Source organism: Musca autumnalis, unplaced genomic scaffold (assembly GCF_047663935.1).
Source record: "Musca autumnalis isolate F117 unplaced genomic scaffold, ASM4766393v1 scaffold_5, whole genome shotgun sequence".
In the NCBI taxonomy this organism is placed as follows: domain Eukaryota; kingdom Metazoa; phylum Arthropoda; class Insecta; order Diptera; family Muscidae; genus Musca; species Musca autumnalis.
Genome location: NW_027412088.1, coordinates 145192734 through 145208368, shown reverse-complemented (window position 1 = coordinate 145208368; position 15635 = coordinate 145192734). Strand labels below are relative to the sequence as shown.

Genomic DNA, 15635 nt, shown 5'->3' with positions numbered 1-15635 from the left:
TAACCGTGGCCAGCTATTTATAGCCAGCTACCTGCTCTTTGCCAGCTCCCCTGCTCTTAGCCAGCTCCATAATAACCGTGGCCAGCTATTTATAGCCAGCTACCTGCTCTTTGCCAGCTCCCCTGCTCTTAGCCAGCTCCATAACCGTAGCCAGCTATTTACAGCCAGCTACCTGCTCTTTGCCAGCTCCCCTGCTCTTTGCCAGCTCCCCTGCTCTTAGCCAGCTCCATAACCGTGGCCAGCTACCTGCTCTTAGCCAGCTCCATAACCGTAGCCAGCTATTTACAGCCAGCTACCTGCTCTTTGCCAGCTCCATAACCGTAGCCAGCTACCTGCTCTTTGCCAGCTCACCCGCTCGTTGCCAGCTCACCCGCTCGTTGCCAGCTCACCCGCTCGTTGCCAGCTCTCCCGCTCGTTGCCAGCTCACCCGCTCGTTGCCAGCTCTCCCGCTCGTTGCCAGCTCACCCGCTCGTTGCCAGCTCATCCGCTCGTTGCCAGCTCACCCGCTCGTTGCCAGCTCACCCGCTCGTTGCCAGCTCACCCGCTCGTTGCCAGCTCACCCGCTCGTTGCCAGCTCCTGACCGAAGCTAGTACCCCTCTCACCGCCCCAACGCTTGCAATCAGCTACTCGCTTGTGACCAGTCTGCCGCCGAACGCTTGCTGCCAGCTCACCGCCCGCTGTCGTCTGCAGTCAGCTCACCGTCCGCAACCAGCCAGCCTACCGTCCGCAGCTAGACCGCCGCTCGCAGTCAGGTTACCGCCGGCCTGTCGTCCGCAGTCAGCTTGCCGTCCGCAGCTAGCCCGCCGCTCGCAGTCAGCTTACCGCCGGCCTGTCGTCCGCAGTCAGCTTGCCGTCCGCAGCCAGCCCGCTTGTGACCAGTCTGCCGCCGAACGTTTGCTGCCAGCTCACCGTCCGCAGTCCGCTTGCCGTCCACAGCCAGCTCGCTTGTGACCAGTCTACCGCCGAACGCTTGCTGCCAGCTCACCGTCCGCAGTCCGCTTGCCGTCCACAGCCAGCCCGCTTGTGACCAGTCTGCCGCCGAACGCTTGCTGCCAGCCCACCGTCCGCAGCTAGCCCGCCGCTCGCAGTCAGCTTGCCGTGCGCAGTCGAGAACCCGCTTGCCGTCCGCAGCCAGCCACCCGCTCGCCGTCCCGATTTGACAACGCTTGTGGCCAGGTACTCGCTCAACGCTCGTAGGCTGCTGCTCGTCCACATTCAGTTTGCCGCACCACTAACGTTCGCGGCCAGCTACTCGCTTGCAGCCATCGCCGTGTTCATAATCAGCAGCTTGTGATATCCTACCAGCTCACTGTCAGTACGCTTACAGCACCAGAATATTCAACAAGGCCTGTGTAAATTCCCCGAACGCACCCGTACACCGAATTAGAAGAACCGAGGGTCCGATTTTCCACCGGATTTGTACCATCTTATATATACATATAAATATCTGATACCCAACCATAATATTCTATATTCTATATCTGAAATATCCAACTATATCTGAAATTCCACTTACATACTATTCTACTTAATAACAGCAAGGAGTTAAATAAAGAATTGAAACTTATACAACTCGTGTTATCACTTGAGGTTTGTGGGTCCTTGAGTTGACCCTGGAGACGACTGAGCTTACCTCAGCCTTAGACAAAACCACTCGTTATATATGGCGCCCGAGCAGGGACCCGACGAAGACACGAATTGCGGAAAAAATTCAACCACCGCCAGCGAAGATCCGTCGAGGTCCATGAATAGTAGTAGTGGAAAGTTGGAAACAGAGGACTACCTAACACCTGAGTCTCTTAGTTGGATATATCTCCTCCGGAAGGACAAGTTAATAGAAAGGTGCAAAACTGCCGGAATAACAACCGAAGGATTGACCGTGGAACATCTCCGGAAGCAGCTCAGTAAACACATCTGAGACAAACGAACACGCGCATCTGCCGAGAACCTGCTCCTGGAACTAGAGAAGGAAGTAAAGGCCTCAACCTCCGAGTTCTATACCGAAACTACGATTGACGTCCCAGTGCAGAACCAGCCGAAGCCAGCCATGGCCCCCGATGCCGACATCATGAACACCGTCCACAGATGGTCACTAAAATATACCGGTGAACAGGACCTGATTGACTTCCTGGAGCGTCTCGAGGAATTGGCGGAGTGTCACTCCATCAATCCGGACCGTCTCCTCCCGTCCTTGCTCACCATACTGGAAGGCAACGCGCTGAAGTGGTACCGGGTCAAACGGACCGATATCAAAACGTGGGCCGATTTCCGGGCTGAGGCCGAAAAATTTTTTCTCCCCAAAAGATACCTAAGCCAGATAGAGCTGAATTTTTATAACCGTAGACAGCACCCCCGAGAAAAAGCTAAGGATTATATCCTGACTATGCTAACAAATTCCCGACGACACCCGCAGCTGAGGAACATGAACCACTTAGACCGAATCTATGATGGCCTGCGCCCCGAATACCGTCACTACGTCCGCAGGCACGACTTTAAAACCCTCGATGACCTCATAGATCTGACAGATGAGTTCGAGTTGTTGAAGCGAGACGAAGCTCGATTGGAGAGACCGCACACCTCTCACATGTTACACGCCCCGGACTTCCCGTATTCCAGGGAGACACATTGTTGGCGTTGCAAACGTTCAGGTCACATCCGATGGCAGTGCAATGAAACCCCCCGTATATTTTGCTCCCATTGTGGCCAGGACAACGTATATTCCCGTGACTGCAGTTGCGCCGTAAAATGTGAAAAGGGGAAAACTTCACCAACACCGGGACCAATCAGCCGTTATTTCCTACCGGTTAACGTAGAAGGAGTCCAAGTTCATGCCCTCGTCGATACAGGGGCTACGATAAGCTATATCGATGAGTCCTTGAGGAGGATTCTCCATTCAAGAGGGTCACCGCGAGGGACTACCACCCGGAAAATCCAAATGGCCGATCAGCGGGTCGAATATTGTGAAACTGGGCTGGAAGTAAAGGTAGAATACAAAGGTAAATCCTCGAGTCTATCTGTGACCGTCATCCCGACCTTGGCTGAACGTATGATCTTGGGGATGGATTTTCTTGTGGACAGGAACTGCAAATTAAGTTTAGATGGGGAAATCGTCATCCGTTCCCTAGTCGAACCGCTAGCTAGTCGAACCATGGATTGTGTACACTCCATAACAGCTCGAGCATTTCTCACCGAGGACCAGGAGCGCGAGTTAGACCGGTTAATATCACGGTACACCGAAACGTTCTCTCAGAGTGATGGACGGTGTCTGGTGGCGAAGCACACAATCAAATTGAAACACAAGGAACCCATAAAACAACGATATTTCCCGCGAAACCCAGCTATGATGAGCGTGATCAACGAAGAAATCGACAAGCTCCTGGCCCAAGACAAGATCGAACCATCCCGAAGCCCTTATAGCTCTCCCATTGTCCTGGCGAGGAAGAAACAAGGTGGCTGGAGGATGTGTATCGACTACCGGAAATTGAATGAAGCCAGCGAACCGGACGCCTACCCTCTACCACAAATTAATCCCATTCTGGACCAACTGAGGGAGGCCAAATTTATATCGACTCTTGATTTGAAGAACGGGTACTGGCAAATACCCCTGGACGAAGCTTCGAGACCCTGCACGGCATTTACCATCCCCGGGAGGGGCCTGTTCCAGTGGAAGGTCATGCCCTTCGGCCTGCATTCCGCTCCGGCCACGTTCCAAAGGGCCTTAGACCAGATTGTAGGATCCGATCTGTATCCCCTGGTTTTCGTGTATTTAGACGACATAATCGTCCTGGGTCGAACCTTCTCTGAGCACCTGAAGACGTTGGAGATCATTTTTGAAAGACTAAACAAAGCCGGGATGCAGTTAAACGTGGATAAATGCGAATTCGTGCAGAAGTCAATTAAATATCTAGGACACGTCGTGACCCCAGAGGGAATTAGAACCGATCCCGACAAGGTCGAAGCGGTGCAAAAGATCCCTCCCCCAACTAGCCTAAAAGAACTCCGCCGGTTCCTGGGAATGGCGTCGTGGTACCGACGATTCATTCCAAGCTTTTCGAAAATTACCAGCCCGTTGAACCGCCTACAGAAGAAGTCAGCAAAGTGGGAGTGGGGTCCTGAGCAAGCCGAAGCATTCGAAAACCTGAAGCGAATCCTAACCGAGGCCCCAGTCCTAGTGTGCCCGGACTTCGATCGCCCCTTCTATCTACAAACCGATGCCAGCGGTGAGGGTCTCGGGGTGGTCCTTTTTCAGCGACATTCCGACCATGAAGCCGTTATCGCCTACGCCAGCCGATCCCTAACCGATCTCGAGAAAAAGTACTCGACTACCGAGCAGGAGTGCCTCGCAATTCTATGGGGCATACGGAAAATGAGACCCTATCTTGAGGGCTACAGATTTACGGTAATCACCGACCATCATTCATTAAAATGGTTACACTCCCTACAGAACCCCTCCGGTCGATTAGCACGATGGGCGCTCGAATTGCAGCAATTCGACTTCAGTATTGAGCATAGGAAGGGCAGCCTCAACGTGGTAGCCGACGCACTGTCCAGGGCCCCGTTACCAGCTACGGAGGAGTGCTTCGCAATTTCCACTGTCCGGTCCGACTGGTATAAGAAAATGTTGGAGAAGGTCACCGATGATGGTCACAAGTGTCCAGACCTGCAAATTATAGCCGGACATCTCTATAAACACTTTCCACGCAAGAATGCGTACGATCCACGAGCTGAATGGAAACAATGCGTACCTCCAGATATGCGCCCCGCCGTTCTTCAGGACAACCACGACTCCCTCCACGCCGGACATCTAGGTGTATTCAAAACACTGAAAAGAATACAGGAAAATTATTATTGGCCAGGAATGTCACGAGATGTTCGACAACACATACGGAACTGTGCAACCTGCGCACAGTATAAGGTGGAACAAAAGGCGCCCTACGGATACATGCACACGATGCAATGCGCCGGCCCTTGGGAACTCCTGTGCGCGGACTTCGTGGGACCTCTTCCTCGATCCAAACTTGGGAATACATCGTTACTGGTCCTCGTAGATAAGTTTAGCCGGTGGGTGGAATTGATACCCACTAGACGCGCCACGGCCCAGGACGTTGTCAAGGCTCTTAAGGAGCGGATCGTGTACAAATTTGGATGCCCGAAAACCCTGCTGACAGATAATGGAGTCCAGTTTATGAGCCATGCTTTGAAAGCCTTTCTAGATTCCCATCACATCGAACACCGAACTACAGCCTTATACGCCCCACATGAAAATCCCACCGAACGTGCCAATCGTGTGGTAAAAACAATGATTGCCTACAATACGGGTTCCGACCACAGGCTGTGGGATCAACACCTTCCAGAAATTGCGTATGCTATAAATACCGCGGTCAGCGAGTCGTCCGGATACTCGCCCGCCGAGATAGTTTTCGGCCGCAATCCCATTTTCCCAAAAGCGATACCTATACCCTGTATAGATCAACCGAGAACTAACCGAATGTTCAAAGAACTTTGGGAAAACGCGAGGGAGAATAGCGGAAAAGCAAGCCGGACACAGCAACGGTATTACAACCTCCGGCGCAGGAAGTGGTCCCCAACGGTTGGAAGTGAGGTTTGGGTCAGGGAGAGACAAATTTCGTCAGCAGTGGATAAATTTAACCAGAAACTTGCTCCCAAATACTCCGGTCCTTACATTATCTCTTCCATTATTCATCAGAATATTTTGGAGGTGAAAGATAATACGGGAAAAGTAAAAAGGGTAAATATACAGGATCTAAAACCCTGTCATAACTCGAAAACACTGTCACAATGAAGTGTTGCACCAAAACAAAACCGTCCCCCCTTAAAATCAAAAAAAAAAAAAAATCGGCCAAAACCAAAAAAAAGAAACCCCCTTACATAAAAAAAAGAAATCCTCTACATTTAAATTACAAAACGGCAGGAAACCTGACAAAATAATCGTTCCTAACAAAATTCTCATTTGTCCTGAAACTCCAAAAATTACATGAGTGGGAATCCTCACTCAAACGTCAAGCCAAACACATCGAGACATATTCACAAACTCCACTCAAGTAAGCCGCCTAACACGCAATAATTCACTCAACTGAGGGGAAAACGCACCCTGTAATTTTCAACCAGCAGCACAACCGGCTCCATTCGACAACCACGATCACTCTCTGCGCTGCGGAAAGAGATAAACCGTTAACCGATAAACCGCTCGAGAGAGAGACCGTCCATACTCAGTGAATCCATTTGCCCCGCTGAAAGAGAGAGATAATACACGTGAGATCCAGACACCAGAACACTCGAAAGTGGGTACTCAAGGATTGAGTGAAAAGAGAACAAGGCTAACATCACAACTAAATCCGAGGTTTCATGGTCAGTTGTTCATCAACTTAAATTCATTCGATCAGTAACTGGCAGCAAGGATGGAGCGCAAATCGACGAGACCACGGAAGGTATCCTCAACCCCTCAAAGACCACAGCCATATGCACCACCATTCGAAGCCAGACCAAGAATTCTATCAAACCGGGTGATCCGGTTGGGGAATGGACCATCGGCCGGAACGGGCAATAGTCTGCAGTCATCGCAACAGGCACCATCTTCCCAGCGGCAGGTCGCCATGGCAAGCCAGGAGTCATCAACAACAGAGCCATCTCCCCAGCGGCAGGTCGCCATGGAAAGCCCGGAATCGCCGCCACCATCTCTCCAGCAGCAGAGAAGTCTGGAGTCATCGGCACCAGGGCCATCTTCCCAGCGGCAGGTCGCCATGGAAAGTCCAGAATCGCCGCCACCACCATCTCTCCAGCTACAGGGCAACATAGAAGGTCTGGGGTCATCACCACCAGGGCCATCTTCCCAGCGGCAGGTCGACATTGAAAGTCCGGAATCGCCGCCACCACCCCCTTCTCTACAGCGAAACGGCACCATGGGTAGACAGAAAGCTCAGGAGGGTGGAGCATTAGCACCGCTGGACGAGGGAGCCCGCACCTCGGGTCAACCACCCGCAAATTTCCGGGATACCAACAGGCGGCCACCAACTCTGGATCAACAACGTGGCATGCCCCCACCGAACAACAACTGGGCAGCTAGGCAACCAGCGGTGGCGAACTGGCGACCAGCAGCAGCAGCCTTCCTTCATGCTCCCAGCCGAGAGCAGGAAATGGCGCGTTGGCTGAGTTCACTGCGCATACTACGACCACGGGGACGCAGGCATCAAACCGTAATGCACTTTCCCAACCGACCCCCGGTAAAGGTCACATTTTTAATATCGGGAAGGGCCCGACTCCAGTGTGGAGGTGTTTCGGTGTTGGTTCCCCTACTACACAGGAACGACCCCCGGAACCGTCCGGGACGTAACTCTTAGGTCCATTTGTTTATCTTGTCTTTCGCAAAACTGTAGAACAGTAATATTTGATTTTTTTCAAAGCTGTAGAACAGCAGGATCTCATCTACTTTTTAGTTTCTCCCGTAATGACTTACACAAGCTGTAGGACAGCCCCAAAATACCGCCTAAAGTAGGATTAAAGAAATATCTATATACCAACATGTATTGTATAACTAGGAAAAAAAAAAAAAAACCCTTGTAAGTAAAAGCTGTAGAACAGCATTAGAATTATATTGAAAAACAAAAAAAAAATTATTATAGAAAAAAAATAAAAATAAACTTCCATGACAAAAATAATTCGAAAAAAAAACAAAACAAAACAAAAAAAATCATAAAAAAAATATATATTCACTTTGTAAGTCAAAGCTTTAGAATTATATTAAAAAAAAAAAAAAAACAAAAAAAAAATATATAAAATAAACTTCCATATAACACGGAAAAAAAAGAAAAAAAAAAAACAATCAAAAAAAAATATATTTACTTTGTAAGTCAAAGCTGTAGGACAGCCTTAGACCCCAACCTCACTATGGCATAATAAAACACAAAAAAAAAAAAAAAAAAAAAAAAAAAAAAAATTGACATGAGCTCTTCTATGAGGAGTAAACTTCACCTATTAAATAGGTGGTGCGGGCCATTAGGCCAAAACTCAGTCAACATAATAAACAATTCGGTATTCCAAAATAATTGATGGGAAAATTCCTTTTTTTCTTTTCTTTTTCTTTTTTTTCTCTAAGTGAGGGGGGAGTTGTAACGTGACCGTTACAATCAATCCACCTACCTACACGCCCGTTTTTCTTTTTTTTTACTAAAACCAGCAACAACTCCTTCTTATCAATATATAATATCATATAATAACAATATAATACAATATTAACATAACATTTACAAAATAATATAATAAAATGTTACCCGTATAATCTAATAATACCAATAAAATATAATAATATAATAAAATGTTACCAGTATAATATAATAATATCAATATAATATCAGTAATATCAATAGTGATTTACAATAGTAATTACGAAATAAAACCAATAGTGGTTTTATCTCCATCGCCACTACCCATCCTAATATTCAATTCGTTCGTGGTACTACACACAAAACCACACACAATATTCCCCACTCGTACTGACAACAACAAGCATAAGCATTTATTCATTTGTCAACACTGCCCACCCTAGCATACGTTTGAGTCAAAGGCAACAACATACAAACACACACCACACATCACTGGCTTAACAACGAATTGTAATTTAACACCACCATTCGTACTACAGCCCTAATGGCAATATTGATTCTGGTGTGTTTATTGACATCTCGCGGCACATGTACTTCTCATTCACTCTGTAACCGCATATATATAAGATGTTCAGTTTTCCATCATAGGGTCGGTCGTCGAGAGACTTTACCGTGAAACAAGCATAGTGATGTGTGGCTTGTCCAGCTTGGCCAGCTATTCATAGCCAGCTACTGTGGCCAGCTAATTGTGTAGCCAGTCACCTGCTCGTTGCCAGCTCCCTTGCTCTTGCCAGCTCTATAACAACCGTGGCCAGCTAATTATAGCCAGCTACCTGCTCTTTGCCAGCTCCCCTGCTCTTAGCCAGCTCCATGATAACCGTGGCCAGCTATTTATAGCCAGCTACCTGCTCTTTGCCAGCTCCCCTGCTCTTAGCCAGCTCCATAACCGTAGCCAGCTATTTACAGCCAGCTACCTGCTCTTTGCCAGCTCCCCTGCTCGTAGCCAGCTCCATAATAACCGTGGCCAGCTATTTATAGCCAGCTACCTGCTCTTTGCCAGCTCCCCTGCTCTTAGCCAGCTCCATAATAACCGTGGCCAGCTATTTATAGCCAGCTACCTGCTCTTTGCCAGCTCCCCTGCTCTTAGCCAGCTCCATAACCGTAGCCAGCTATTTACAGCCAGCTACCTGCTCTTTGCCAGCTCCCCTGCTCTTAGCCAGCTCCATAATAACCGTGGCCAGCTATTTATAGCCAGCTACCTGCTCTTTGCCAGCTCCCCTGCTCTTAGCCAGCTCCATAATAACCGTGGCCAGCTATTTATAGCCAGCTACCTGCTCTTTGCCAGCTCCCCTGCTCTTAGCCAGCTCCATAACCGTAGCCAGCTATTTACAGCCAGCTACCTGCTCTTTGCCAGCTCCCCTGCTCTTTGCCAGCTCCCCTGCTCTTAGCCAGCTCCATAACCGTGGCCAGCTACCTGCTCTTTGCCAGCTCCCCTGCTCTTAGCCAGCTCCATAACCGTAGCCAGCTATTTACAGCCAGCTACCTGCTCTTTGCCAGCTCCATAACCGTAGCCAGCTACCTGCTCTTTGCCAGCTCACCCGCTCGTTGCCAGCTCACCCGCTCGTTGCCAGCTCTCCCGCTCGTTGCCAGCTCACCCGCTCGTTGCCAGCTCTCCCGCTCGTTGCCAGCTCACCCGCTCGTTGCCAGCTCATCCGCTCGTTGCCAGCTCACCCGCTCGTTGCCAGCTCCTGACCGAAGCTAGTACCCCTCTCACCGCCCCAACGCTTGCAATCAGCTACTCGCTTGTGACCAGTCTGCCGCCGAACGCTTGCTGCCAGCTCACCGCCCGCTGTCGTCTGCAGTCAGCTCACCGTCCGCAACCAGCCAGCCTACCGTCCGCAGCTAGACCGCCGCTCGCAGTCAGGTTACCGCCGGCCTGTCGTCCGCAGTCAGCTTGCCGTCCGCAGCTAGCCCGCCGCTCGCAGTCAGCTTACCGCCGGCCTGTCGTCCGCAGTCAGCTTGCCGTCCGCAGCCAGCCCGCTTGTGACCAGTCTGCCGCCGAACGTTTGCTGCCAGCTCACCGTCCGCAGTCCGCTTGCCGTCCACAGCCAGCTCGCTTGTGACCAGTCTACCGCCGAACGCTTGCTGCCAGCTCACCGTCCGCAGTCCGCTTGCCGTCCACAGCCAGCCCGCTTGTGACCAGTCTGCCGCCGAACGCTTGCTGCCAGCCCACCGTCCGCAGCTAGCCCGCCGCTCGCAGTCAGCTTGCCGTGCGCAGTCGAGAACCCGCTTGCCGTCCGCAGCCAGCCACCCGCTCGCCGTCCCGATTTGACAACGCTTGTGGCCAGGTACTCGCTCAACGCTCGTAGGCTGCTGCTCGTCCACATTCAGTTTGCCGCACCACTAACGTTCGCGGCCAGCTACTCGCTTGCAGCCATCGCCGTGTTCATAATCAGCAGCTTGTGATATCCTACCAGCTCACTGTCAGTACGCTTACAGCACCAGAATATTCAACAAGGCCTGTGTAAATTCCCCGAACGCACCCGTACACCGAATTAGAAGAACCGAGGGTCCGATTTTCCACCGGATTTGTACCATCTTATATATACATATAAATATCTGATACCCAACCATAATATTCTATATTCTATATCTGAAATATCCAACTATATCTGAAATTCCACTTACATACTATTCTACTTAATAACACCAAGGAGTTAAATAAAGAATTGAAACTTATACAACTCGTGTTATCACTTGAGGTTTGTGGGTCCTTGAGTTGACCCTGGAGACGACTGAGCTTACCTCAGCCTTAGACAAAACCACTCGTTATAATCCTCTGTGGATAGAAGACCTTGATCAGATCATCTACGGATAGAGAACCTTCAACAGGTCCTCTGTGGATAAAAGGCCTTCTAGAGGTCTTCTATGGATAGAAAACCTTCAACAGGTGTTCTTCTTCGTACAGAAGACCTTCAATAGGTCCTCTGTGGATAAAAGGCCTTCTAGAGGTCTTCTATGGATAGAAAACCTTCAACAGTTGTTCTTTAGATAGAAGACCTTTAACCAGTCATCTGTGGACAGAAGACCATCAACAGGTCCTTTGTGGATAGAAGACCTTCAACAGGTTCCTTACGGATAGAAGACTTTTATTAGTTCCTCTATGTAGAGAAGACCTTCAACAGGCCCTCTACGGATATAAGACCTTCAACAGGCCCTCTATAGATAGAAGACCTTCAATAGATCCTCTACAGATAAAAGACCTTCTACAAGTCGTCTATGTATAGAAGACATTCAACGGGTCTTCTTTGTATAGAAGACCTACCACAGGTCTTCTTTGGATAGAACACTTTCAACAGATCCTCTATGAATAGAAGACCTTCGTCAGGTCTTCTTTGGGTAGTAGATCTATAACAGATACTTTTTTGGATAGAAGGCCTTCAACAGGTCTTAATTGGATAGAAGATCTTCAACAGATCTTCCTGGGATAGAAGACCTTCACCAAGTCCACTGCGGATATAAGGTTCTCAGCAGGTCTTCTATAAATGAAAGACATTTATGGGCATAAAACCTTCAACAGGTCTTCTTTGGATAGAAGACCTGCAACAGATCCTTTATGGATAGAAGACCTCCAAAAGATCCTATATGGATAGATGAACTTCAACAGCTCCTCTGTGGATAGAAGATCTTCAATTGGTCTTCTTGGGATAGAAACACTTGAGTAGGTCTGCTTTGGATAGAAGACCTTTAACAGAACAGAACACTTTTATCAGTTCCTCTAGGTAGAGAAGACCTTCACCAACTCCACCGTGATTATTAGGTTCCCAGCATGTTTTCCTCCAGGCATAGAAGGCCTCAACAGTTCCTCTATGTATGGAAGACCTTCAGCAGGTCCTTTATGGATAGAAAACCTTAAACACATCTTCTATGGACTTCAAGAGGTCCTCACTGGATAGAAGACCCACAACAGGTCCTCATGGATAGAAGCCCTTCGACCGGCCCTCAATGGATAGAAGACGTTCAGCAGGAAAAAATTTCAACAGGCCTTCTTTGGATAACAAACCTTCAACAGGTAATCTATGCATACAAGAACTTCAACATGTCATCCATATATAGAAAACCTCCGAAAGTCCTCTATGTATAGAATACCTTCAACCGGTTCTCTGTGGATATAATTTTTATATTACCCCCTAACATGTTTTATCCTTTTCAGTCAAACTTTTTGTTGGCAACACTGTCATTTTCAAAACAATTTGAAGTGATGTGAAACGCACTGGATTTTCAAATTGGTCATTTGATTTCGATGTTTCGGTTTTGTTTTTTTTTTTTTTTCGACAGCATTGGCCAAGTTTAGAGTTAATGCATAGCCTTTTTTTAACCTGAATTGTAGGTCGCTGTCGTCATCATCATCGTAGTCATCTGCATCATCGGCTCATCGGTACTCTTGCTGTGGTCATTTCTGTCTGGCTGTCTTGTGGTTAACGTTCATGTCCATTCTTCCGTAAATCATTGGGCAAACTTCTTATATTTGATTTGAGTGTGAGACTTTTACATGCGGGAGCTGTGGGAGTCTAGAGTCCGATGATCAGTTCAAATGATCTATTTTGACTTTTTTCCTATGGCCACAGATGCAAGTGTGTGGATGTATGTATGATTGGACGTTTGGTGCTGGTTGGTTGGTTCGTTCGCTCGTTGGTTGCTTGTTATTATTGATGCTGCTGTAATTTAGATTTACAACATTTTGTGAGAGAAGAGCGTGATCTAGTTTTCCACACGTTAACGGCAACCTTCCAGCGCCAGTTAAGCAAACTAACCAACAAGCTGCGGCTGCTTAGTTTATGTGTCCAAACGATAAAAACAACAATAATAACAAAAACACAAAAAAATTGAAACAAAAAAACATTAGAAATCAACCATTTTTGGTAACTGCCTGAAATCGTGATGTATCGCAACAAATTCAAATTTTTCGCTCTTGTTTGGACACATATGAATGTATGTAGGTATGTACATATGTACACACCGGTGTACAATATGTATCTTCCAATTGAAGGATATGTGTGAAAATGTTTCTGCTATATCAAAATAAAAATTAGAGATGAGCGAAATGGAAGGGAATATAAGTTGGAACCGGTTTTTTTTCATTTTAAACTTTTAAATTGTGTTTAACTTCCTGAGCTAATGGAATAATTCCCAAGGCCTTTCAAACACCATAATCATATAAAATATATTTTTAATAAACTTTGATTTAAAAAAATATATAATAAACGTGGATTTAAAAAAATAAAAATAGAAAAATTATTGAATAAAAATGGATTTAAAACAAAAGTAAAAAAAAATATTTTATTTTAAGAAAATATTTTTAATAAACGTAGCTTTTTTAAACTTTTTTAATAAACGTGGATTTAAAAAAAAAAAAATTAATAGGAAACGTGGATTTTTTAAAAAATATTTTTTGAATAATCGTGGATTTTTTAAATATTTTTTTAATAAACGTGAATTTTTAAACAATCAAGGTGCTCTTGAACCGACTTTAAATAAAAGGAGCTTACACCTGGGAAGTTTTTGCGGATTTTGAAACTACAATGTTCATAGATGAGAAAAATCAAAAAACAAAAAATCGCCGGAGTAGGATTAAAGAAAATGCTGTGGCAGTGAAAATTCTCTTTAAGACTAACCTCTATGATATTTTTGTAGGTTTTACAATTTTTGAGATATAGAAAATTACGAAAGTCAATCTTGTATGGAATTTTCCCAGCTATAAAATTTTCTCTAGTCCCATTTCGATAAGACTTACCGTTTTCAAGCAAATCGTGGAAACCTAACAAAAAACCTACCAAATGTAAGCTGAACTTCTATATCTCAAAAATGATAAAACTAAGAAACAACTCATAACGGTCGATCCTCTATAGAATTTTCACAGCTACAACATTTTTTAGCCCCATTTCGGTAGGACTTGCGGTTTCCAAGCAAAATCGCGAAAACCTAAAATAAACCTAAAAATGTGAATTTTGACCGTGATTTATTTAAAAATCTCTCCAGCAATTTTTTTCTTGTTATTGGATTTTTCTCATCTATGAACATTGCTGTTTCAGAATCCGCAAAAAACTTTCAAGGTGTAAGCTCCTTTCATTTAAAATTGGTTCAAGGGCACCGTGGAAAATTAAAGATTAAAAATCAGTAAGGAAATGATCATAGTCGGGCGGGGCCGACTACACCACTGTGAATATTTAAAATATATATAGGAGATATACATCAATTTGAACTGATTTCTATATAATACTAGCTGAACCCGGCGCGCTTTGCTGCCCCGACTACGATAAAATAAAATGGAATGCCATAATTATATTAACGTTTTTAATATTTTAACGAATAAATATAGGAGATATGAAGGAGTTATATACCTATTCAGGGTTTTTATGGAGCTACTATGATATTTTTTTTTAATTTTCAGGAGGTAACACTCCTTCGAAAGCCTTTCCGCCTATAAGTATTCCTAATGATTTAGATATACCATAATAAAACATAAATCTTAAGAAGTTTCTCAAAGATATGATACTTAACAGCCTTGGTCAATTCCTTCCCAACTATAAGTACTTCTGTAAATAATGATGACTTTTACTGACTGCTAAGTCTTCAAAATTTCATTGAAATTGAACATACGTAACAAAAACATTAAATCGACCGAAAATATATATGGGTAGCTATATTCCTATATATATGAACCGCTCTCGATATAATTTGTCATATTTATTTTTAGACCAAATCCCGTCTTACATTCACATTTTGTGCATAAAAAACGGAAAATCAGCCGAAAATATATATGGAAGCTATAGTCTAATCTGAACCGATTTCGGTATAATTTGTCCCATTTATTTCTAGAACGAATTGCGTCACGCTTTCCTAATTTCAGTGAAATTGGACATATGTAGTGTGTCCAAATCTGAACCGGTCTCGATAGAATTCGGCACATTTATATTTAGAACAAATTCCGTCAGACATCCCAAATTTCAGCGACATTGGACACATATAGCGTGTTTAGAGCATCAAATACAGAAAATCGGCCTAAAATATAGATAGGAGCAATATCCAAATCTGAACCAATTTCGATATGATTTGGCACATTTATGTCTAGACCAAATCCCGTTACGCATTCCAAATTTCACAGAAATTGGACATTAATAGCGAGTTTGGTTCATAAAATACAGGAAATCGGCCGAAAATATATACAGGAGCTATATCCAAATCTGAACCGATTTCGATATAATTTGGCACATTTATTTCTAGACCTAGTTCTGTAACACATTCCAAATTTCAGCGAAATTTGACATATATAGCGTGTTTGGTGCATAAACTACAGAAAATCGGCCGAAAATATATATGGGGGCTATATTCAAATCTGAACCGATCTCTATATAAGTTAGCACATTTATTTCTGGAACAAATTCCGTCAGACCCTACAAATTTCAGCGGAATTGAACATATACAGCGTGTTTGGTGCATAAAATGTGGAAAAT

At 45.6% G+C, this 15635-nt stretch overlaps 1 protein-coding gene across 1 annotated transcript; it reads left to right on the top strand.

Moving 5' to 3' along the window:
* The first annotated feature begins 6309 nt into the window (after positions 1-6309).
* Positions 6310-7573, top strand: LOC141405995 (uncharacterized). The gene is made up of 2 exons (XM_073990964.1): positions 6310-6756; positions 6862-7573. Exons 1-2 carry the CDS (start codon positions 6421-6423, stop codon positions 7357-7359), a joined length of 834 nt encoding a protein of 277 aa, XP_073847065.1. The 5' UTR covers positions 6310-6420; the 3' UTR covers positions 7360-7573.
* The last annotated feature ends 8062 nt before the right edge of the window (positions 7574-15635 follow it).

Bases quoted from the DNA above. Each gene is read 5' to 3' on its own strand.
- LOC141405995 (XM_073990964.1), top strand. From the start codon at position 6,421: ATGGAGCGCAAATCGACGAGACCACGGAAGGTATCCTCAACCCCTCAA. The intron at 6,757-6,861 runs GTCGCCATGGAA...TCCCAGCGGCAG, and splicing joins GGCCATCTTCCCAGCGGCAG to GTCGACATTGAAAGTCCGGA.